The sequence below is a fragment of the Caretta caretta genome, chromosome 2 (assembly GCF_965140235.1).
Source record: "Caretta caretta isolate rCarCar2 chromosome 2, rCarCar1.hap1, whole genome shotgun sequence".
Taxonomy (NCBI): Eukaryota; Metazoa; Chordata; order Testudines; family Cheloniidae; genus Caretta; species Caretta caretta.
The window spans coordinates 152523708-152549894 of NC_134207.1; the positions used below are offsets into that span (position 1 = coordinate 152523708).

Here is a 26187-nt window from a genome sequence, read left to right on the forward strand (position 1 = left end):
TGCCCACTGGACGCTGCGAGCTTATATGAGTTCGTCAATTTAACAAACAAATTGATATGCACCAGGCTTGTTATCCCAAGGGGAGTCTGACACACTTCAAACCAAACACACTGATTCAGGTAGAATAAACTAATTTATTAGCTACAAAAGATAGATTTTACGTGATTATAAGTCAAACCACAACAGGTCAGATTTGGACAAATGAAATAAAAGCAAAACGCATTCTAAACTGATCTTTACACTTTCAGTGCCCTTATAAACTTAGACGCTTTTCACCACAGGCTGGCTGGTTGCCTTTCAGCCAGGCTCTCCCCTTTGATCAGCGCTTCAGTCGCTTGGTGGTGATGTCTGTAGATGGAGGTGGGAGAGAGAGGAAGAGCATGGCAAATGTCTCTCCCTTTTATCATGTTCTTTCTTCCCTCTTGTCTATGCCCTCCCCTTCAGAGTCGGGTGAGCATTACCTCATTGTAGTCCCAAACTGACCAAAGGAAGGGGGGTGACTCACTCGAGATTCCAACAGATCCTTTGTTGCTGCCTAGGCCAGCCTCCTTTGTTCCTGTGAGGCTGGGCAGGGTTTGTCCCATACATGCCCTGATGAGCTGTGAACTGCCCCTCTGTTTCTGGAGAGTTTTGCCTGGTCTTGTTTTAAGACATAAGGATACATTTTCAGCCTCATAACTATATACATGAAATTACAACCTATAACATTACTATAACAATAATGCTCAGTGCATCATGAGCCTTCCGAAGACAACCGACATGACAAACTTTGCATTGGATACAACACAATCATATTATAAGGATGAACATGGGGGTGCACGGTGTTCCTGTGTGATACAGTGTCATACAGACCCATTACATACTGAACAAAAGAGGTGATATGTTGGAACTTTACAGTACTCCATATGAAAGAGCACTTGGAGTTGATCAGCAATTGTCCAATACAATCCTTTGGGACCTCTGAACAAGGAAAGAATACAGCCAGTCCAAAGCAGTCTCATCCATTTCTTCCAGACTCATGCAGAACTACTGAGGAGCACAGGTTTGAGTTGCAGAACTGGAAAAAAATAGCTTTTTTTCTGGTAAAATGAGCACAGTTGATCAAAAGCATTGAGACAGTAACTGTTAAATCCTGCAATTCCAGTCCCTTTTCAAAACAGAACCTCACTTTGAGAGTCTGTACTATCTCTATTGCTAATATCCTCTTTCATACAAAACTCCCATTGACTTCAGAGTTCTGCAGGATCAAGACTGTAGACTGATGATAAAAATGTTAAAGAACAAATAACCACATATACAAAGATAATAAATTCTTTAAATATTTCAGAAGAAGAAAATCTTGTTCTGCTAGATTAGAAACAAGTGAAAGGATCAGTCAAAGGTTAAAGAGCTTGCAAAGAAGCCAAATCATTTGTTTGCATTGATCTACATGACAGAAGATGTGCCAGTCTCTCTCATTAAAAGGTGAAGGTGAAACAAAATCAGAGAAAAAAATATAACCAGAAACATAATAGGCAATTTGAAAAGGAAATTTTTATGAGATTGCATTCAGTAAAATTCTGATGGAACTAACGAATGAAGAAATTCAGCTGCTAACAAAAATGGTATTAATTATTGAGAACGGTTGCTATGTGCCTGACTCCAGTAAATGCTGTGGTTTAGGGTTCTTTTTAATGATCTCAGGCATAATTTCTCAATAAATGTATGCGATGGTAACCTTCCCATGCTGTTAAACTAAGCATGCAGGAAAAACTGCAAGATACAAAAATGAGCTTTGTTTTTTAATCATGTTTCTTACATGAGGTAAATGCTAGTGATCTTACAACCAAAGCTTTCTCAATTTATTTACAAGCAAAGTTTTCTCTGTTTACTGACAAAAAACTGACTGCTTTGTAAGGACAGTTTCTGCAAACAAATGTGTGCACACATATAAAATAGAAGATAGGAAAAGGAAAGGGGGAGGGGAGACTAGGAGCGTTCTTTTAAGGATAGGTTGATAGTAGTTATTTTCAGTTTGAGACGAAAGTCATAATTCTTTCTGTAGTAAGCCTAGTTCCTGGTCCATCCAGAAAGACTGGAACGGAGGCTAGGTCCTGTTAGTGGATTAAGTCTCTTCCCTCACATCCCCCAATGACAGTAACTGGTATAAAAAGCATCAGATGAGCAGGCAAAACCAAACCTATGATTGGCTAGGCTTCCTGGTTGAAAACCAAGACTTTTTAACTTGGAATGGAAAATAAAACAAGACAAAGAAATCAAACCATACTAAATAAAAGAAACCTGACAAAAATGAAGAAAAGCACTAGTTTCTCTTTTCCCAGGTTAATCTGGGTTTTATACTGTAATTCATGGAAAATTTACAGACTGTATGTAGCAGTTCTTCCAGAGCGTTCCAGTTGGGTATATCATCCCAAACAATCTTAACTCAAAAGCAAGACAATCTTGGGCAAATTCAAAACAGTCTAAATCAAATCCACGAAAGGTCAGTTTTCAAAATTAAGTTCAACAAGATTTCCAGCCAATGTCAGGCTTTCTTTAGCGTGACTTTGATTATATGATCTTCAGGATTTTGCTCAAAGTTCTATCTACAGTAATAATCCAGAGAATTTAAATTTGTCAGGTTTTCCTCCTCAAACCGTATTCCTTGCTAGGAGAAGTCAGGGAACACATCGTACACACTAAGAGTTTGTTCTGTCAAGATAGTAACTACGTGATTTTGTAAATCATCCAGATAATTCATAGTTTGTGGTGACAGGCTAATAGAATGAGATCCTCTCCCAACGTGGAGATAAGTGAATTAAGATATATAATATTTTTGAATATGAGTTAGCAAGCACACAAGTCCTTGAAGGTCTCAGGGTGCCTTTTACAAGCCCCAAGTCTGCTTCTAAGGTACTGTGATTGTTCTCGAGGCACCCAGACTGAGAGTTACTTGTTACCCCTTGCCTCCAGCAAGAGGGAGCCTTTCTTGTGGTAGCTGGGTGTTAGCTACCTGACACCATCAGCCTTTCAGCCGCTCAAGAACTCTTCCCAGGGCTATGCCAGCCCTGACTTTGCTTTGCAAGTTAACAATAAGTGCACCCCAATCTCCAAGTCCTTTTGAATTATTCCCTTGTGCTATCCAGCCCCTGAAACTGGCTACTCACATAAATTCAACATCCTTTCTGCACCCAAAGGTGCAGGATACCCCATTTTACCTTTTTTACTTTACATCACCACTCCTGGAAGTCACATCGCTTGTGAGCACTTATAAAACAAAAGTAGGTTTATTTAAGAAAAGATAAAGATCTAACTCAGGGGAAGGCAAACTACAGCCCACGTGCTGGATCCAGCTCGTCAGGGCTTTCAATCCAGCCCACGGGATTGCCAGCCCCATGGTGCAGCAGGGCTAAAGCCAGCTCCCCGCCCCGCTCCCGGAAGTGGTCGGCACCACGTCCCTGCGGCCTCTGGGTGCGGGGGAGGGGACAGAGGGCTCTGTGTGCTGCCCTCACCTGCAGGCACCACCCCTCGCAGCTCCCATTGACCGGGAATGGGGAACCATGGCCAATGGGAGCTTCAGGGGTGGTACCCACAGGCGAGGGCAGAGCATGGCGGAGCCGCCTGCCCCACCCCACCCCCAGGAGCTACTGCCAGACATGCTGGCCACTTCCGGAAGCGGGGCAGGGCCAGGACAGTCAGGGAGCCTGCCTTAGCCCCACTGCCACCCCGGAGCTCCGGGCCAGGGCCTGAACCCGTATTGCACCCCAACGCCCTGTCCTGAGCCCCCTCTAGCACCCCGCACCCAAGCCCTTTGCTCCGAGCCCCTTCCTGCACAACATACCCGCTCCCACACCCCGCAACCCCTCCTGCACCCCAACTCCCTGCCCCAGCCCTACATACAGTTTTCCCACCCAGATGTGGCCCTTGGGACAAAAAGTTTGCCCACCCCGATTTAAATGGAAGTGGGAGAAAGTGATGGAAACAACTGGGCACAACACAAAACAAAATCATACAATGTGATATGGGTCTACACCTAAGTTCCCTGTCAGCTGCGCAGCCATGCAGCAGGCTCTTTAGGGATGCACAGGTCCCCTGGCCCAGCCCAGCGCCTCCAGAGCTGCCAGGGAGAGGAGCCCCTCCCTCGGCCCGGTCCAGGCCTGCTGGAGCTGCCGTGGCTGGAGAGAGGCACCTCTCACCCGGCCCCGAGCTGCTGCGGCGAGAGAGGGCTGGGGGGAGTCCTCTCTCCCTGCTGCAGCCCCCGGGGCAGCCTGCACCCCAGCCAGAGCCCTCACACCCTCACACCCCAATCCTCTGTCCCAGCCCTGAACTCCCTCCCACACTCCGAACCCCTCGGCTCCACCCCCACCTCACATCACCTCCATATTGGTGCACATAACAAAATTCATTCTGCACATGGACATACAAAATTAAAGTGAGTCAGCAGTGTGCCCTTATTGCCAAGAAGGCCAATGGCATTTTGGGATGTATAAGTAGGGGCATAGCGAGCAGATCGAGGGACGTGATCGTTCCCATCTATTCGACATTGGTGAGGCCTCATCTGGAGTACTGTGTCCAGTTTTGGGCCCCACACTTCAAGAAGGATGTGGATAAATTGGAGAGAGTCCAGCGAAGGGCAACAAAAATGATTAGGGGTCTGGAACACATGAGTTATGAGGAGAGGCTGAGGGAGCTGGGATTGTTTAGCCTGCAGAAGAGAAGAATGAGGGGGGATTTGATAGCTGCTTTCAACTACCTGAAAGGGGGTTCCAAAGAGGATGGCTCTAGACTGTTCTCAATGGTAGCAGATGACAGAACGAGGAGTAATGGTCTCAAGCTGCAGTGGGGGAGGTTTAGATTGGATATTAGGAAAAACTTTTTCACTAAGAGGGTGGTGAAACACTGGAATGCGTTACCTAGGGAGGTGGTAGAATCTCCTTCCTTAGAGGTTTTTAAGGTCAGGCTTGACAAAGCCCTGGCTGGGATGATTTAACTGGGAATTGGTCCTGCTTCGAGCAGGGGGTTGGACTAGATGACCTTCTGGGGTCCCTTCCAACCCTTATATTCTATGATTCTATGATTCTATGAAAGGGAATACTGATCTACACTTAGCCTATTTGTTAGATAGGAAAGGTAACTATTGATTTCACCACAAAATTCATTTGTTTGCAGAGCCGTCTGGTTTCACAAGAACCAGAATACAAACGTTCATTAAAACCCCCCACTCCTTAAGGGGTTTCCTCAGTGAATGGACCCAGAGTGCCTTTCTCTACATTCTGTTATACTGAAACAGTCTTTTGTCTTTCTTCATAGCCAGGGTGATCTCCTGCCTGCTATAATGTCCCTTTTTGTGTCCAAATGGTTTCAGTGTTTGCTGTTGTCTTAGATGGTTTTCATTGCTTGCTCTGGGATATGGCAAGGGTAGACAACAGAACCTTGCCTTACCTCACCAGCTGACTAGGCAGGGGTGACAACTCCTTCCTGCTGGAGTGGGCCATCACTGAGACGTATTGACTAATGGTGACTAATTTTTACTCCAAGTCCATAAAACATACTTTCAGTATAAATACATTATTTCTTAAATATTACCCATACACAACTCTCTCAATGATAATGAATCTTGACAAGTTACAAGCTTTCTGTAGATACTTCACATGTTGCCCTTTATGGATAAATATCCTGTAATATGTGTTTGGTGTAGTTAGTTTGTCAGATCTAAGGTGAGAGATGTTTGCAAAGAACAGGGGACCCTTTGCCCAGGGGTCTCTGTCACAGGTATGCCTTCAGAAAATCGCTGTTGTAGAGATTTGCAGAGCCGATGCGTGGTGCTCAGTCCATACCTTAGCCCAGCATTACTGTTGATCTCACCTTGAGGTCCGATGTCCAGTTCAGGAAAGCAGACTTCCAGTCATTCTTTAGGTAAGAGAGCTGCGTCTGTCCTACCTCCTTGGTGTTTATCACTTCTTTTATCAATGTGGGGATCTGTAGTGATAATATCAAAAGGCAACAAACAGGTTATAGGTTGTTAATACAGATCCAGACAAGAAACCCTGCTCTCCATCCCTACTTCTTTGAAATCTGTTAGGCTTTGTGGAAGTCGAAGGGCACAAACACAGTTAGCCTATGATTTTCGGAGGGAGATTTTCAAAAGCAATAGGTGTCAGAAGTCTAACTCCTCTCCAAGTGACAATGAGCCAATGTTGAGCACTTTTTGAAAATTCTGTCCTGTCTTCCTGTCAGAAATGGTCCCTAATATTTCAGAATATTTTAACAATTGCAGTTTATTATCTATCCCCAACCTCCAAAGGGAATGGTGACTGACTGTGGTTACAGAATACACAGCATGGAAGACAAAAAATTATGTAGGCAAAGAAACAATCAGAAATCCTGCATGGACAGAATTATTGACAACTTTTATGAGCTGAACTAAACACTTCATAAGGAGAACAAATATTTTCTTGTTTTTATTTTCTTTAATGCAGCATTCTACTAAAATATTAAGGTAAGTCACAGACAAATTTAAAATCCCATACTAAGTTTCTGTTTATACTCTTACTTTAACTCTTCTTGCATGATTCAAGCTTGTTTGATACGTGTTGGAAAAAAATATTACGAGAGATTACATGAATGAATGGATATTATTATGGTACTATTTTTGTCAGCACAAAGCAAACTGTCTTCTTCAGTTAATGGGAGAAGATAGTGTTTTCACAAACCCTCTCTCATCTGTTCCAGCCTTGGAACAAGAGACTGGTGAATTCATGCATAAATGGTTTTTAAACCTTTATTTTTGTGTCTGCAGTTTATGGGTGCAAATATCTGCAGGTGCACCTTGCATCATTTAGGTGCTTAGCACCTGGTTGTACCCATATACCAGGTTCTTAGATCTCTAAAAGGCCTACTTTATGGCTGTAAAATGACATTAGAAAATTCCTGAGTTCACAAAATAAGAGATCCAGTTATAGTCAGGCTTAGGTACTAGCACTATATGTTAGAAGTTTGTCTGCACAACAAAAGTATGTGTGCAGGGGACACAAAGATGAGATGACACAACGGTGAAGCATAAATACTACATAAAAAGTTGTTCTGAATTGAAATTTGAGGTAATTAGACATCTTTTATACAGTGTTTTTTTCTTTTGAGTTTGCAGTTTCAGAACCCTGTTTAAATTTTCCTCTCCTTTATGTCTACTTTGTCTACAGCATACAAAGAAAGAGTTGTATGTATGTGCAGTAATTTGGTTTGTAATTAACTTATGCACACAGACACAAAATAGTGTTGTGCCTAAAAGTCAATAATATTGTAGAATACACATGGCTAACTTAAACTGGGAGATAATCATTGTGATGTTTAATGGAGTATAGGCAGGAGAATATTTATGCTGGTCTGATGCAGTCTTGGTGACGTCTTTGCTTGGAGCGATCATCTGGGGAGTGACAGCTGGGGTGAATATTTGACTCAGTTGATCTTCCCATTGGAATAAATGGCCAGTGTGGCAACACAATTAGATTTCTGAGTAGCACCTCCAACTCTGAAGTCAGTTATTGAGGGCAAGAGAAACCCATTTATTGTTTTAGTTTATGTAAGAAAATTATCATCATTTATAATTCAGCATAACTTCAATCTGATATTCCTTCATATCAGATATTATAAGTATTGGGTGCAAGTGTTGGTGAGAGGGTTGTAATTTTTATAGTTGTTTCAAGCTTTGCTCAATTTTACTTTTCTATTTTTGTATGTAGCCCTTTACTAGTGTTAAATGTAAATCAAAATTTCTCTTGGTCAAACCATAATAATTTACAAAAGAGATAGAATAGGTTCTAATGCAACTACCTTCAAACCAAGCCACTCTACAATAAAAAGGAAGCCAGGGAGACTTCCTTTAGCTCTGGAAAGCACCACTAAACTGCAAGGTTTACAGCTGCTCATCTAGAGATCTATCATAATTCAAAATCACACTTATTGTTTAGTCGCATGTTGATTAATGGTGTTAATGCACTCACCAGAATGGTGAGAAACATCTGGAGAAGGGTGTGCAAGGAGTGTTCTTGAGGCTAAAAGTATTACAGTGCAAATGGATACAAAAAAAAGTGGAAAGAGGAAATTGGTAGTAGGTAAAAGTGGAGGAAAACAAAAGTAAAGAAAAATATTTGTGGAATACCCTTTCACTTGTTTTACTTTGATTTGTCCTAATTTATTCATGTCTATTCATTCTCTGCACCGGAAACTATGGATATAATTATCACCTAGTACTTGAGAAGAAGCAAAATTACACCTTCAGTAGTCATTAGGGACACTAAACCTGCCTGTTTTATTCTTTTATATGCGACATAGTAGGATTCAGGTAAAAGGCATTTAGCTTTAATGTTTATTTACAGACATTGTTTTGTTTCAACATTCGTTTCAGTGGGAAATATGTGACTGTGCAAAACGTATACATTTTAAAATTATTATTATGCCCTGGTTCAACTAGTTTTCAAGTAACTTGATATTTTTATTAATTGGAAGTCCTTATTGATTTGCCTGTGGAATATTTTTTAATTAAAAAAACACATAATGTAATCTTTCTGCAAGTGTCAATAGCAGTAAGAAAGGCCGGGTTCAACACGATGATTAGTCATCTCTTTAAAAATAAATAAAACATTGGTTCAAGTCACCATTGAAATTGTATCCACATGCAGATTTTAGGAACTTAAATCCTAAATACTAGTTGCCTTCACAGGGTTTTTCTCCACTCTGTAAGCACGTGAGAGTCCTTTTTTTTTTTTTTTTTGAAAAATGAAATAAATCTCTATTTAAAGAACCAAAAAAAAATGAAATGACCAAAAAGAGAAAAAAAAACTATGAAGGTATGGCAGACTTCCCGGGCTCAGTGGTTAATTGGCTAGTTTGCTGGGGGCAAAGGGGACACAGTCCCCACTTACCTAAACCTGACTCAGGAATCCAGTTAGATTATGTGGCAATCCACGTGAGTGCCTCCCATACACTTCTGCCAGGCATGGCCCAGTCCAATCAAGTCCGCAATAGCAGGTCTGCTCCAATCCAGTCTGTCAAAGTTGCTGCCACCAGGTCTGCTGCTGCCAGGTTCTGGTTCAGCAAAGCCAGCTGCACGACGTCTACTCTGGTCCACTATTATCAGGTTCAGTTTTACCAAGTCACCTCTATCAGGTCTATTGTTGCCAGGCCCTGATTCAGTGAAACCAGCTCTACCAGGGTTCAGAGCTGCGAGTGGGAAGCCTATAATACAACATGGGGTATGAAGTGACACAAATGTATCTACTTCAGGCTGATGCTTTAATATGTTCTTTTGTCTTATTTAGCTGCAAAATAGAGGAATGGCAAATTACTGCTTTGATTATAACCCTCCAAATGAACATGAAGTAACAGGGCACAGAATCATATTATATCCATGCCATGGTATGGGACAAAATCAGGTAAGATTTGTTTTTTACTTTAGTTATGACGAATGTTATGATTAACTGTCTTAGGATGTAGGATACAAAGTAAAAATGCTCCACAGTATTTCTGAGGGGACATGTGGCCACTGCAATGTGATCTTAGCCAGCACCATTCCTCTTTTCGGTTCCTCCATGAGATTCTGTTAACTTTCTTGTGTCCAACAGAAAACTGAAGACAGGTTTTCACAGTTCTAAGTTACATGTGGAAGATAACTAGGCCATGTTGACCCATCTAAGTCTCCCCTCATCTGTCAAGCAGTTGTACCTTTTAAAATGTGTCCTCATCTGAACACTTGTCTAACTTTAATATATACATATTAATTGCCCTCCTGGGTAAAGGTGTTTCTTCTAAACTCCCTGAGAACCTGATCCTTTCTCAGCTTTGGTTTTTGCTTTCTAGGTTTGAAGCCTGTTAGCCCCACCATACATCTCATAGTTTGAAATACCAAGTACAAAAATTGCTTTAGTTTTGTGTACAGTTTTGGTCTGTCTACATACAGTCATGAGACCTTAACTTTCTGAAAGTGTTGCAGGGCTCCAGGACTGTAATAACTTAAGATATTTGAGTAAGTAGTCTTTTAATGCTGGGGTTTCGCATAGCTTAATGAGGACTGATTGGTGTCTCCACATGCCAGCACTCTTTCTGATATATTGGTGTATCAGCCATCCTGGTATGTTTTCTGGTTCCTTCCAGGACTGAGGAGGTACGGTGTGCCCATTGTGGAAGGGGTGGTAAAATATCTAGGTGTGTGATTGAAAGGTAGAGGAATGTAAATGTATGGCAGGAGGGACTAGAAAACTTGGGCAGGTGGCTGGGTTTGGGGAGGTGAACAGGGACACGTTATTCCAAGAAGGATAAATAGTTTCAGAGGAGCACCAGAGTTGAGGAAGGTCATGCAGTTTACCAGTAACCTTTGTAAACTTCTGGAAACTGTCTGACTATGAAGAAAATTAAAATATAAAGGGGTATGAGCAAACCTATTTTCAAGGGGAAACTTTCAATACAGAATTCATTTTACCTTCTTTTTGGGGGGGGGGGTAGCATCCCAAACTTCCATTGAATTTAATTGAGAACAGAGTTGTTCCTGCTATGATTTATCATGTGGCAGTAAGATTTATTACAAGTAGCTATATTATCAGTGTTAGTATTTAATAGTATTGGTTGTTTAGGCTGCAGCAGAGGCCAGAATGTGTGGGTACTTTCTAAAGACAGGAAACAGTCCCTGCCCTGAAGATAAAGACAGATGAAGGGTGGGGGTGTAGTCATACATCATAAAGCCAAGGGATTTGGGTGAGGTTAGGCACATCTTAGATTTTAAGCACATTGAATGTCATCCCTTTTCTTGTTCCACAACTCAATCTCCTACTGCAACACACTGTCTCAAAAGAGTAGTTCAGTGAGATGATTAATGAAATAGATAAACAGATAATTTAGTCAGCTAGTTTCTTGTTAGGAAGAAGTGACTACTTCCATGGATTGACATCAGAGATAATCACATCCATAGGAATGGATGAACTCCAAAACGCACTCATCCAGTAATTTTATAGTCAGGGGTTTCTGTTCCTTTTTAGTATATTTTCATATTCTAATGAAAGTTTTTCAACAAAAACATATTAATTTCAGCTTTGTTCCAATAGAAAAAAAAATGCCAGTGTAAAAGGGCAAAACCAATAGAGAGAACTATTATTTTCATGCTTTTAAAAGGTTATTGTGACAGGATGACATTTTGCAATTATTCTTTTTCTTGATTAGAAATAAAAGAAAATTAACTCTCATTCTGTTGTGAAGGTATCACGATATAATGCCCCCTGCTGGCTCCCAGTCTTCCTATGTAGTCAACAGGAACTGTAAAAGGCACATCCCCAACAGACAGGCCACCCCCTGCCAAATTTCAACTCCCTGCTCCAAAACATGGGGGCACTCACAGAAGAGGTCACCAGAATTTGTTAATGGTGCACAAGGGGGTGGGACTCCCAAGTTCAAGTCCTTGCTCCAATGACTACTTAATTATTTATAAAAATAATATGGAACAGCATTAACATAGGAGGTTAGGAGTCCTCTCCAGAATATCCCATAGACCTGTGTCTAGGACACTCTTCTGCAACATGGGAGTTCCAAGTTCAACTCTCTTTTCCACGCAGGCAGGAGGGGAAATTGAACCCAGATCTCCCACATCCCAGGTAATTACCCTAACCACTGGGCTAAAAGTTATAAGGAGGGTGGCATCAGTCTGAGTGGGGTATAGAAGGAAGATATTTGGATTCACTGGGGAAAGGAGGTGAGGCCAGTGTTGACTGCAGTAGCTGATCCATTATTATTTGGAGTTGTAGGAGCCAAATCTGCTTGGATGCAAGTCTGAAAGCACGCTGAACACCACTTCCAGTCTGGGAAGTTTTCTCACAGTGACGGGTTGTAGCTGGCCTTTGGGTTCGAACCCTCAAGAGTCCAGTGCCTTTCTCAGTATGGTTAAGAACCAGTGGTGAGAGATAGCACTGATTAGGCTCAGCTGGACATTACTGTTTCACAACTGATCAGTTTTAGACAAATGGGAAGTGGAAGGGTGGAATGTAAAAGCCTTCTGGTTTTGTGAGCAGGTCCCTGAGAAGGGAACATAAGGCAGCTTATGTCGACCTAATTATGTCAGTGTACACACAACTGCCCTATCCCACCAATGTAAGTGCCCTACTACACTGACATCATAACTCCACCTCCACGAGAGGCATATTGCTTATGTCAGTGTAGTTGGGGTGATGCAGTGTGGGTGTAGACAGATGTGTTACTTACATCCTCTGTTGGCTGTCTTGTCAGTTTCACGGCTCCAGAAGCCATGAAATTGACAAGAAAGCCAGGTAGCTAGAGCCCGGCTCCCCACTCCCAGCTGGGCTGCTGACCAGAGGCTCCCCGCTCAGGGAGTTGAGAAGCCTGGGTGGCTGACCCCCACTCCCGACTAGGAGCCGACAGCCAAGGGGACTGCTGGGCTCCTGGCAGGGAGCTGAGGGCTGTGGCTCTCAGCTCATGGAAGTACTCCTGGTGAGGGTGCACACCACTGACAGAAGGAGGATAGTATGGACATCAGCCACCCCAGGAACTACCCCAGTAGTTCCACACTGATAGGGAGTGTTTGCTGAATGTTTCAATAATGGAGGAGTGGAGGCTGGAAGTCTATGAGAAAGAAGTAGGGAAAGATACAAGTTAGGGACCAGCAGTCCACATCTCACACACACACACATCATCCCCAACTTTATTATCTAACCAAGCTAATGAGCCCTGCCACATCCTAGAGAAAGCCTTTCCTTCTTTGCCCCCATCACCCAAACTAAAATACCTCATGTATTTCCCTTGCCTAATCTCCTAACTTGCACAACCCTCCTTCATTCCTGTAACATGCTGTTGGGGGCACCCAGAGCTGTGAGCCACTGTGTTACCTCTGCCTCAGCAAGAGTGAACTTTGCTGGAGATTAGATTGTGTGTCAGCTCCTTTCCCCGCTGGTCTGTCTTCTTCACCAGCAAACTCCTCAAGGCTCTGCCAGCCCAAACTGTGCCTGAACAATCAGTGAACTCCAGCCCCTGAGCTCCTCAGAGACGTCTCTCTGCAATGCACAGCCCCTACCACTGTACATTCATGGAAGATATTAAGTTAATTTCTCTTTTAAAGAGTCAGTGCATTACAGTTTATCAGCTTAACTGGGGTAAACACACCCCTCCCTTGAAACATAGCACTGTGTTGGTTTACAGTAAAAAATAAAACAAGTTTCTTAACAGAAGGACATAGGGTAGGTGATACCAAGTAGAAGGAATAAAGGATGAAATGGTTACAAACAAACAAAAGTAAAAATACGCTTTCTAATGGCCAAGACCTAACTTAAGCTACAGTCTTTGTTCTAGATAGTTTCCTCACCACTCTTCCTTTCCCAGCAATAGCTGATTAAGGCTTTGTCTACACTGGCACTTTCGTCACTAATACGTCTGTCACTTAGGGTGTGAAAAAACACCTCCCTGAATGACAAAAGTTTCAGGGACAGAAAGCACCAGTGTGGACAGTGCTTTGTCAGTGGGAGCCATATGCTCTTGGCGACAAACCTACCACCCCTCGTTGTGTGTGATTAGAGCCACAGCGTACCTTAAAACCCAAAGTCTTTCTGGGTACTCTTATAGCTCAAAATCTGCCTTTGTTTCCAGGTTCAAATTGATCTCCTGGGGTTCAGTGTCCTCAACATGAGGGAATAAAAAATAAAATCAAGAAATATAACTTGACTCTCCTGCATGGGCATGTGTGGTGTGCTAATCATGACTATTGATATTTCCATTATTCATATATTTGAGATGATTGGTACCTTCTTTAAAAAGTGGTGTAAACCATGTTGCAAGTAGAGCTGGCTGAAAATTTTTCAGTGGAACAGTTTAGCATCAGAAAATGCAGTTTTATAAAAATGCAGACATTTAGTTGGAAAACATGTCAATTTCAACAAAATGTTATGGGAGGGTGAGTCAAAATGTAGTTTCTACTTTCTCATTTCAATAATGTCAAAATGTTTTGTTTCGATATTATTGTTTCAGTTCATCTTGTTTACATTAATTTTAAAATTATATATTTAATATTTTATATTATAATGTTTCAGCATTATCAAAATGAAATGTTTCTATTATTTCAAATAAAAAATTTTCATTCCATAAGAAAATTCGACATTTCGTTCCAATTCTTTTTTTTTTTTAGTCAGCATTTCCCACAGAACAGAAATTTCATTTTCCGGCAAGTTCTAGTTGTCAGTTACAAAGTGTCAGGCTCTTGCAATGTGGCTTCTGGAAGTTTATGTGATTGATAAAATGTGGTCCTCCAGCAGTTCTCTTCTGTGACTTTTTTAAAGTATTTTTAAATTACTTTCCCTGATCTTTCTACACTAGAATATTTTATACATATTAACACTGGGTGCTGTTTTCAATTGTTTCGGGTATGTTTGCTTCCATAAAGCCTCAGTCATACTTCCTAAAACTGTTTTGTAAATGGTTTTCTCTTCTGTGCTGTCAGTTAAACTGTTTTTAACACTGGGGCAGCTGCACTGATAACAATGTGTATGATATTTTCTGTGGTGGATAAGTCTCTTATCTTACCATAGTAAGTATAACTTAGTCCCCCTAAAACAATTTAAACATCCCTCATATCCATGCACAATAGTGCTCAAGATGATTTACAAGTATGCTAAATACAAATAATTATTTAAACTTCCCCAGTCCCCTTTGATGAAGTCCAAATTTTGGCAAAAATCCATGATAAACATCACTGTAGCTCCAGGAAAAGCAGGAAAAAAGTTTTTTTTTTTTTTAGAATTCCTAGCAAATTTCTATTACCCCAATTATTACCATTACAGTGTTTTCAGCCTTATTGGCACAAGAAGTGAGTTGCTCAGGAATGCAATCAAAACTGGATTGTAGAATATCATACAATAACCAATGCCACACAACTTCCTTAAAATCCTATTTATGTTTAAAAGAAACTGTACCTAATTTTGCTTAGAATATCATCCTGAAAATTGATGTAGTGAAATGTACTTCATCTTGCATACTGTAAACAGTAATTGGAAACAAGTTTTTGATCAAACTGAACATTTTAATGTTTCAATGAGCAACCAACTCTTTAATTAAAAATGGCATTATTTGTGACACTAAAATTATGGAGGCCTAATCTCAACCTATAAACTAGTCTCCATCCCACTGTAGTGATGATATGGGTTAAAAACTATTGCATTACAATCAAACTTTTAAATCAACCTGTAAGATTTGTAACTTTTTCAGTGTAGGGAACTCTGCTTTCCTTCATGTTTGTACAGCATTTAGCACATTGTGGGTGCAACCAGAAACAATATGTGGTGATAATACTGCTGCAGGATTGATTTCCCATAGAAAGTAAAGTAAGTACTAGTAGTAAAGACTCCTGGAATGAAAACTCTCAACAGAATTTCTCTCCAACTCTAAATGAACAGAAAATTCTAAGTGACCTTTTTAGCACATTGATAGATGGAAATTGTTACCTTTACTGCATCCTTTTTTCTAATAAAATGCTTTTTGTTTGCACATGTAAAATTAATATCCTTTGTTTCCTCTCTGGGGTTGGCAGTTTTTCGAATATACATCTCATAATGAATTACGTTACAACACCCGGCAGCCTGAAGCCTGTGCAGCAGTTGATTCCGAGACTGACTATTTGACAATGTACTTGTGTCAAGACAGTGTTCAAAATATTCCTGAAAATCAGAAATTTGTTTTCAGAGAGGTAAGCGTGTCAGTTTTTTAACTTTGTTGTTTCTGGTCATCATGCAAGCAGCACAAACCCAGTATATGGATTGGGGTATTACATCCAGAGCTCTTAGATAGAAACCATTCTGATGAATTTTCTGTCAATCCAAAATTATGTTATTAATTGTTTGTAAAAGTAGCCTACCTGTTATGTGGTGCTAGCATCTGGAAGCGAGTCCATTTTCAAATCACAAAAATTCATAATTTTCTTACTATCTGAATACAAAACAGGTGAGACTCAGAAAAAAATTCTTAAATGGCCCATTTTTGGCTGAAGAGTCTTGGTGTGGCCATGGGGGAGGGAGCAGGGTGAGTGATGATATGTGTGGGGGAAAGAGTCTTGGGAAAACGGGCTGTGGGATGAGCCCAGTCCCTCTGTGCTGATGGTGCCTGATTGCAGGGTCACTCGGCACCTCTGGCACTCCTGTCTTAGTACCTCCAACTGTATTATGTTGGCATTGTGACGCACCAGTTCTGGGAGAGTATTTCAGGTGCTTGTTCCACCTGACCCTCATTCATCTATCCCCCACATAGTCTCTTTGCTCCTATTCCCCCCCACACACAGCAGCTTGTCTCCACACACCCCTTGTCTCCCCGTCTTCCTTTCACCATACCACTGTCTCCCAACCCCATCGCCCACCACAGAAATGCCTCTGCCTCCACCCACACCGGTGCCTGTTGCTGTTCCTGCCGTTCTGTCCCTATCTTTCTGTGTCCCAAGACTTCCTTGCCAATTCCCTGCTGCCTCCATAGACCTTATGCCTCACTCATTGAAGTCCCAACTATCCCTGCCCACTCACTTGCCCATCATTCTTCTCTGCCCTCCCCTGTCCAAAATCCCCTTCCCCTTACATTCAAATACATACGTCCCCCTATACAACACTTGTATTACCCTCTCTTTGCCCATATCGACAGCATCTCCTGCTGCCATACCTACTTCCTCCAACCTCTGGGTATCCCAAGGCTGCCCTGCCACCCCATGGTCCCTGTTACCCCCGCAATCCTTTTATCCACCAATATATACCTCCCACATCCTGCTGTCCAGGAAGCATACCTGCTATCCCAGCCGTCACACATACCCCATAGCTCACAGTCCCTTGATTATCCTGCTCCCCCACCCCCCAATCTACAATGCCCCAGAACCTCCTTCACCCAAGCCCTCCCCATACAGTCCCTGCTGCCTTCCCCATCACATCACATCAAAATGTGCCCTGCATCGAAATGTGCCTGTTCACCATCTTCACCTCTGGCAGTGTAATGTATGGAGTTTTTGACAAGTATTGGGAGTCCATCAAAATGGTGCCACCACCCCACTTTTCACTTTCAGCCCAGAGGAGGGCACATTTTGATGTGCTGCTATCCCCACTGCCAGAGCCTTTCCGTGCAGCGGGAAAAGACTCCCACCGGGACACTACATTGCTAAAAATTGTAATGTAGATGGGGAAGGGACTGCTTGGCCATATAGAGAGCTGTGTTGGGTACATACCCACAGGGTTCAGGTGTTTTTACTTATCTAAGCAATGCCTTACTGTCTACACTTCTATTTATACCCATGCTAGAGGTTTGTCTAGTGTATGTACTCTATGTGCTGCCATAAGGAGTGTGCAGTGTAGACCTATCCTAAGATGACACATATTTAATGGGTCCCAGACACTTCAGAAAAAGCAAGATTTGAAAAAAATGTGATTTGAAATACTTCCAAGTTCAGTGCATTCAGAAGCATTTATTTTTAAAACTAATGCATTGATTTTGAGCCAATAAAATCCTCTCCCATGGCTGTTGACTTCATCACATCATTCCCTTTGAATCCCTACCCTAGCTTCCCATCTTCTGTTGCATTACATTTAAGCTACCAGTCACCACCTTCAAGGCTTTCTTTGACTCTGTCCCTTCCTACCCAGGGGTGAAAGTAGGTCGAGTGACTTACCGGCATGCTGGGGCCAGTTCTGGCCCCTGGAAGGGGCGATGCCTAGGGTGGAAGGGGCGGGGATGAGGGGGTCAGAGCCAGCCCCAGCCCACCCTGTAAGATAAGTGCCCCCCCCCTCCTTCCCCCACCAGGGTAGCAGCAGCAGCCCAAGGCTCTGCTACTGCCCCCATCCTTTAATTAGCTGCCAGAGCCCTGGGGAAGCGGCAGGGCTCCAGCGGCTATTTAAAGGACTGGGGCAGCAGAGGCAGCTGGAGCCCCGGCCCTTTAAATAGCCCCTGGAGCCCTCGCTACCCCAGGGCTCTGGGGGCTATTTAAAGGGCCTGCAGCTCCCCTGCTTCTACTGCCCCGGTCCTTTAAATAGCCCCCGGAGCCCTGGAGTAGCGACACCAGGGCTCTGGCAGCTATTTAAAGGGCCAGGGCAGTAGAAGCAGGGGAGCCCTGGGCCCTTTAAATAGCCATCGGAGCCCCGCAGCCACTACCCCAGGGCTCCAGCAGCGGGGCTCTGGAGGAAATTTAAAGGGACTGGGGCTCCAACCGCTGCTGGGAGCCCCAGGCCCTTTAAATTGCCCCCTGGGGAAGCCGGGCTGACCCAGTATGGTGCACCGGCTCTTGCCAGTATGCCGTACCGGGGCGTACCGGCTTACTTTCACCTCTGTTCCTACCTAACTTCCCTTTTTGAGCTTCAGGTGACCTCCTACCGCAAATACTGATAATAATACATTTGTACTGGGAATTGTTACTGAAAAAATTACTCAACTGAATAATGTAGTGTGACAGGGCAGCAATGATGCTATAATTAAGGTTGGGTTCTTTTTTGCATTTAAAATAGGAGCTCAGACTCTTTTGTGGGGTCTGCAGTCAGCTGATGGAAAATGTGGTTTACATTGTTTCTTCCATTCTCCAGTGCAGCATGCACAAGCCTTTTTGAGCAGGTTAGGAGAGGAATTAGAACACTGCCATTTGTCATATGCCCCCATGTGATGTTTTGTGCATCCAAAACTGAGAATCTCCAGCTGTAGAATGGAAAGTTCTTACACTCTTTTAGGGGAAAAGGTAGGACAGAGGTAAAATTGGAGGATAGAATTGATAAGAAACTGTAAAATTGCACTAATTTATCAGAGATTGATAACAGAGGTCATAGCCTGTCATTAAAAAGCATTTAGGAAAAGCTTATATAAAGGGGGGGAAATGCATTTTGCCATGTAGAGGCATAATTATGGGAATCCTTAATGATGTGAATCAGAGTTTGAAGAATCATTCTCTAGAAAAATGAAAGGAACAGAATGAAGAAGAGATGAGGCTGCAGTCACTACAGGAGCAGAATTGGTTGTTTGTTGCATTTTTGTTTATGATGTTTGTTACATATGTTGGCTAAACATGATGCATTTCATAAGCAGCTGTGAAGTAGCTGTATTGTTTTTCAACAGAACTTAAATGTTGTTTCCCTAGATATTTATGTTTGTGATGTTGGTTGTTCATTGTGAGAAACTTTAGCCATTAGACAACATAATGGTTTTGTGTGTGGATGTTATTAGGTTCAGTATTATGTTCTGACATGTATACTCTAGATGTTGGTAATAATGTATAATAATACCGTTAATATTGTGACACTTATTGAAACCGATGGTAATTGCCTGATTTAAAGACATGAGGCCTGATCCAAAACTCATTGAAGTCAGTGGGAAGTTTTCAATGGACGCTGATGGATTTTAAATCAGGTCCTAAGTAAATAATGAATAAAAACTAAAAAAGGACCTCTGATTTGGCCCACAAATTTTATGCTGTCAATGATAATTACATTTTTCTTGTGCTGAAATTTATACAAGATGGCAATGTTTTACCAGAATTATTTCCAAATCAGAAAATTTTTGCATTTTGCAATAGACAACTGTTAATAGTTCATCCCTGGGCTTGCCTACATGGTGGGGTAACACACATTTACATGACAGTGATTTCTAAAGCGCACTAGCATGTTGTTCATTAAGTGCTCTGTGTAGATGCAGTTGGTGCATGCCAAGGTAATTTACTGCCGTTGAAACGGTCCTACATTAAAGTGCAGTAGGGAACCTTTAATGCACACCAGCAGGGTCTATACAGAGCAAATCAGTGTTCAGCATGTTTGTGTGCATTACCCCACTGTGTAGACAAGCCCTCTGTGAGACCTTGTTCATTATATGTATGAAAAATTCCACCGAGAACCCAATCTGCTTGCAGAAACTCTTACTGAAGTCAGTGGGAGCGCCAAACACAGGCTTGCAGGATCAGGCTGTTTGTAAGAGGAAACTAGGTAGTAATGGGAACAATTATATAGATTTTTTTTCTTTAATTCCCTTTCTAAAGATATCTGTTTAAGGGGCATGTATTTTAAGTTGTATAATATATGCTGTAATGATATCTGATAAGTGTGCACTATAAATTTGCTTTTTTTATTTTCAAAATAGTGTGATCTGTAATATAGGAAACAAAAGAGGCATCTTTCGACCGATTATTAGGAGAACTCCAATTTTATAGGCAGTAAATATTCTCACTTTCAAATCTCCCTGTTTTAGTTAGGTCATAGCTAATGAAGAAAGTTTGCCCAGATTCCAGCATATCCAAACAAGTGGATGTCTAACAACTGAAAACAGGCCCAATTTCACTAACTCGGTGGTGTAATGTCCCAGCGTGTTTATCTGTAGGGTTTGGTTGTATATATCTTGGCCAACTTTCAAGACACCTATGGGGAATGGTGAACATTTGAATGTGTTCTTTGGGGTACATGGAGTTGTGTCTAGGGGTCAGTAATCTCTTTGGGCTCTTTTACCATGCTCATCTAAACCTAAATTCACAGCTATTGAAATAAGTTTCTTTAAGACAAACTTGGCCTTCAAATTACACATAACTACCATGGAAATCCATGGTAGTTGTGCATGTGATCATAGTGCAGGATTTGGTCCATTCTTTTAATTGAACTAGCATACCTTAGAAAGGGGGTATTTACCAGTAATTATGGTTCTTTGAGGAATGCCTCTGCATGTTCACACTCATGAGATTGAAGGTGCCTGCTCTGCAGTCTTCCATGTACAAGCATCGCTGCAAGGCATCAGATGTTTGGGGACTTAAAGCTAGATAAGGGAAGTAAGTGTAAGTCTCAGTTCTTTTCTTCTGAACCCCAGAATCCAGAGATGTGTATGAATTCTGAGGGAGGGGGGAGATAGATAGAGAGTATGAATATGCAGAAGCACCCCTTAAAGATACACAGTAACTCGTAAGTAACTTCTCTTCTCTTTCTTCGTATGCTCATGAGAGACTAGCAAGCAGTGCAACCCAGACAGAAGATGGGCAGAAGAGTGGCATAAGTACTGTAAATCCTGTCTGCTCAAGCTAACATCATAGAGGAACTCTGACACCACCTTTGGGAGGAACTTAGGATAATCTTTTAGTACTGCTTTGTTTTTGTAAAACAGTAAGTGGTGGGTCAAGCCATCAAAGCATGCAATTCACTCACTTTGTGTTCTGAAATAATGGCCACTAGAAAGGCCATTATAGATAAGTGGCACAGTGAACACTCATACAAAAGTTCAAATGGCCTTCCCAGCAGCCTGATCCGAATGAAGTTTAAGTCCTGTGTTGGCACTGGGACTTAAACTAGTAGATATTGGTCAACCCTTTCAGGAACCTGGATTCCATGGGCTGAAGATGGAAAAGCCTTCAACAGGAGGGGGATAGGCCAACATTGCAGATTTGTTGACACTGATGGATGTCAGAATCCTTGATTTTTAAAATGTAACAAGTAGTCCACTACTGGTGGCAAAGAAGCAGAGCACCAGCAAAAACCTGTTTTCCCCTCAGAACCAGTGCATCTGCACCAGCATCTGAGGTATTTGTTGCCTTTTGGAGCTAAGAGAGGTTGTGGCATAACCTGGAAACAGCTGGGTCCTGGAACCTCCTCCTGGACTGGGAAAGGGGACTTTGATTTCTCCACAGTTGGATATGTAGCTTCCTAGGAACCTAATTTCTTGGCAGGCATTGCTGATGGAGTTGAGGTTCGCTTGGATGAACTCGAGACTCCTGTAATCAGAAGGCCTTAAGCATCAGCTTGAAGTTCCTTGGGGACTCTGTGTATGAAGAGCTGGCAGACCTTGCATCCATCCAAGGCTTGCATTACCCTGGAGCAAAATAGGCATCTAACTTCTCAAAGATTCTGGGCAAGAGACACACCTGGAATAGAGGTACAACTAAAAGTATGGCCACCTAAACAAGATGAGTAAATTACCTTAAAAATTATACAGAATTCCTAAAACTACCAACAGAAATAAAAACTATTTACAAAATAAGCAAAAAGCTAAGGATTTTTGTCAAACAAGGTCATACGAGGCAGAAACCCGTAGGTTCCTTTATCCACAGCTTGTGCCAGTAAGAAAGGAATTGAGGTTCTTGGGCCCCAGTGCTGCAAAGCAACATTCATGTAAACCCAAAAGACACAGTTTTTGACCTTGGCATCAGGCTCCTTGGATTCAATGCAGTGCTCTTAAGGAAAAGTATAAGTTTAGATATAGATGTTTCCTGTTACATTTAAAATACGGTAAAATTTAATTAATAACTCTAATTTTACGACTGTGCTGTAAATCATAATTTTCCATCATCTTTTGTAGGATGGTACTTTGTTCCATGTACAAACCCAGAAGTGCCTACAAGCCGAGTCTAACTCTTACAATGGAAATCCAGCACCATTATTGCGACCATGTAGCAATTCAGAATACCAAAAATGGTTCTTCAAAGAAAGAAGTTGATCCAGATGTCATCAACTGTATGGCTGAATATGAAAATGTTAACTTTCTAGTCAGAGCTAGGAAATCTCTGGAAAAATTACATAGCTGATCTATTTTTGTATGAAAAGAGTTGTAACTTGTTTACAAGTTGTAAACCTTGTTTTCTGGAGCACTAAAAGACATTAAGGGTTGAACTCTATTGAACGGGCACTGTGAATAAACTGTGCTGCAGAAATCTCCTCTTCCACTGTTCTCTTTACTTGGCAGCTATACTGTTTCTAAAATGTTTTATGCTTTTCCACACGTGACTATATTTTTTTAACCTACTGTGTGCAAGTAAGGAAGTGAAAGTAATTGCACTAATGCTACCTGCCAGTAACTTTAAAATGTTTATTTTTCTAAAACATTCTACAGTGGTGGCTTTTGAACAGATATTAGTTAAGGATTCTTCTTTTAAATTCCAAAAATGTAAATTTAGGTCAAATTCTGCCCTGAGATGTGAAAGTTGAGCAGAGATCTCATTGAAATCAACGTGGAGTTGCACGTCTACATCTCAAGCCAGACTAGGTCCTAATAATTTTGCACAAACACTCCAGATTGCACATATTTGACTGAATGTCATAACATTTTAAATGTTCATGGTACTTGACAGATTCCTAATAAAACTGCTTAAGGTTATCTTTGGAGTAAAATTAGTGATTAATTACTGATCTTTTACTAGTCTAAGAAATAAAGCACCAATATTAAAAATGACTTAGTGGGAAAAATTAAATTCATATGGGGCCCAATTTTAGAAGTGTGTGCTATGTACTTTAAATGGAAGTTCTGCATGCACAAATCGTTCAAGATCAGACTCATAGTAATAATTACTCACACTAAAGCTTTAATTCAAAGTTCAGTTATTAAGCAAATACATTTAAAAATGGATAACTTCAGTTCATTGATACTGTTAATGCACTCCTTTTCTACAAAAATCATTAAAACAAATTATTTTGTAGTACATTTAAGTGATAATTTTTGTAATTGATGCTAATCTAAACATTTGTCTTCGTGATTGTAATTGTTTTCTAAGAATTTTGATTATGAATAACAAGCTGTTCAATTCATCATGTACATTCCTGCTGAAAGTCTGGATATTTAATTAGCATCTATACAAGACGTTGTCTGCTTAGTGCATAGGAATTGCCATATTAAATCAGACAAGTTATCATAGTCCAGTAGTTTGTCTTTGACAGTGGTAAGGAACAGATGCTTCAGCCCATAAAGCAAGTTTCTTCCTTATCTCTGTCAGAGGTCCACTTATGTGCTAAAGCATGAGTGTTTATATCTCTTCCAAAATACTTACATTTATTCTTTTATCCTTACTTTTGTAATCATGGATGTTCTTGTTATCCATATAAACATCCATACCTTTTCTGAATCCTGGTGAACTCATGTCATATTTGCATACTTATTTTATGATTGTTGGGGACTCTGTGCCTTTAGAGGATATGTATGTAGGTTCTTCCAAGATTGTAGCAAAACTAATGTTTTTATAAGCACCTTTACAATTCTGCCTCTGTGGATTTGGTTGATGAAACTGATATTGGATCTAATAAAATAATTTGTGAATTAATAGTTTAGAAACTCTTTTGTAAGTAATTCTTTCTTGCGGTCTCAATACTTTTCTCTTAGAATTTCCTCTGATCTTTGGCCCTGATCCTTCCAACATTTAAGCTCATAGGAAAAGACAACTGTTCTATCTTACACTCTTGTTAGTTCTTTTTTTCTTATAACCTCTCTCCTTGCTCTCCCTGTTTGTATACAAATTGCACTAGTTTTAGTCACCTGCTGGATCCCAAATTAGTGTAAATTACACTACTTTATCACTAACCATTTACAACTGTTTCCTTACCCACTTACATTGCCATTAGGCTTACTATTGAATTTGTCCTTTGATACCTAAAAATCTACAAAGAAATAGGGTAGTGGCTTCAGTCCAGTATATATAGTACAGGAACAAATAAAGGAACTGACTGTGTTTGTGTGCGTGAGAGAGAAAGAGAGGAAGAGACAATAAAATAAAAGTGTGAGGTAGCATTGCAGTAGTTGTGAAGGGACTAAATAGAGGCTCAAACTCATTAGCACTTTTGTTCACTGGCTAGTAGCACCTGGGAGTCAGGACTTTAGGATTTCACCTGTAGGTGGTGATATGCAAAGATGAAGGAAAAACAGACTTCACAACAGAATTGTACAGGGAGAAATCCTGCTGCCTCATCTGAACCATCTGTTAAGAAAAGCAGTGAGGTTTAGGTTTCCAGTAACATAAAATTGCATAAAACTTCTGTTTATTCACACAGTGCATCCTCTGGTTTGAGGAAACGACGAGGTAACTATATATAAATTCACCACAGAAGCAACCATGGGATAAAAATTTGAGGCACTGCAGGCTCTTTACTTAGAAGTCGGGGCACTCTCACAGAACCAGTTTTGTACTTCTATAGCTATGGCATAGCAGTCTTCTCTTTGATGGGGATTTTCAGCTGGTGACTCTAGGGTTTGTGTGTGCCAGGCCCCCTGCTGCTTCTCTTCTCCCTCTCTTACCCCAGTAGCCTAGTAATGTGCCTGGCTATAGGATCAGTACACAATCCAGCATCTGCCTGGACAGAGTGTGCCTTTAACCAAATGGTAAGATTCTGTTCCCTTTGAGGGAGATCATGGCTGGCTGGGAATCAGTCCTTCAGTGGACTTCAGTCCTAAGTGGGATGGGTTGAGAACTCTTGGCTTCACCTCATTGGTGGAGAACGGATTGATGTGTCAAGGGGAGGGTGGAGCTACAACCAAGACTAACGCCAGCCAGGGAGCAAGGTGGGGCCTTGTGGGGCATGTGGCCAAATCATGGCCGAAGGGGATCCACTCTACGTGTGCAGTAGCTGTCGTGTAAGGAAGTAAGGTATGCCTACAGAAATCAAAGGTTATCCCCCATTTTGAAACACAGGGTTCTGGATAGCTGGGATCAGACCAGGCTTTGGCTGGCTGAAGCTTAGAGCAACTTCTCGTTGCTGTGCTTTGTAATATATAAATATATAGTTGTTTAAATAGAAGCTGTCCATGTATTGATAAGCACACCACAGCCTGCATGTGTACTATGGCAGGGCCATTTAACATTTTACCCTTATCCTCTCACATATGGATATCACCCGGGTCATGCCACAGATTACTCCAGCCACCCTGGGACCTTTCATGGGATGCTTGTCAATCATGAGACTTTTATGATCCTGAATAAAATGTTGCTTATTTGACCTCAACACTGTCCATCCCTGGCCTTCGTTCCAATCATCCTGAATCTGGCTATGCCACACTAGCTTCTGTTAACTTCTGTGTCTGTTTGGCCTCATCAGAGAATTCTAGTCCCCCTGGGGGCTCATGTTTCCATGAGAGGCTGCTTTCATAGTCACAGTACAGTCTCTGGACTGTTCCTTAACAACTCTATGGTAAATACTTGGAGGGAGATTGCTGTCTCAGCTCTGCCTGCCACACTGGTGAACTTACAGAACAAGCCTGTGTCACAGTCATAAGGTTAACCTTTGAAGGGATTCCTTTAAAAAAACTTTCAAAGGGACCAAGACAACCTCTTCAAACAGAATAAAACAAATAAACTGACACACACACACCACGAGGTGTCCTGTTTCCTCCTGGGTTGGAGTGACCTCTTTTCTTCTTCTGCCATGTAGCTTGTGAGAAGGACTTAGAACTTGCAACTCTGGATATATTGATAACATTATCCTGAAAGTGAACAGGGAG

At 41.5% G+C, this 26187-nt stretch overlaps 1 protein-coding gene across 1 annotated transcript in view; it reads left to right on the forward strand.

Moving 5' to 3' along the window:
- GALNT12 (polypeptide N-acetylgalactosaminyltransferase 12) overlaps positions 1–24019 on the forward strand; it is an 85121-nt gene extending 61102 nt beyond the window's left edge. The window contains exons 8-10 of the mRNA XM_048839472.2: positions 9297–9410; positions 15548–15703; positions 22288–24019. Coding sequence (XP_048695429.1) covers positions 9297–9410; positions 15548–15703; positions 22288–22425 — 408 coding nt within the window. The 3' untranslated portion in view covers positions 22426–24019. The remainder of the gene's footprint in view (positions 1–9296; positions 9411–15547; positions 15704–22287) is intronic.
- The last annotated feature ends 2168 nt before the right edge of the window (positions 24020–26187 follow it).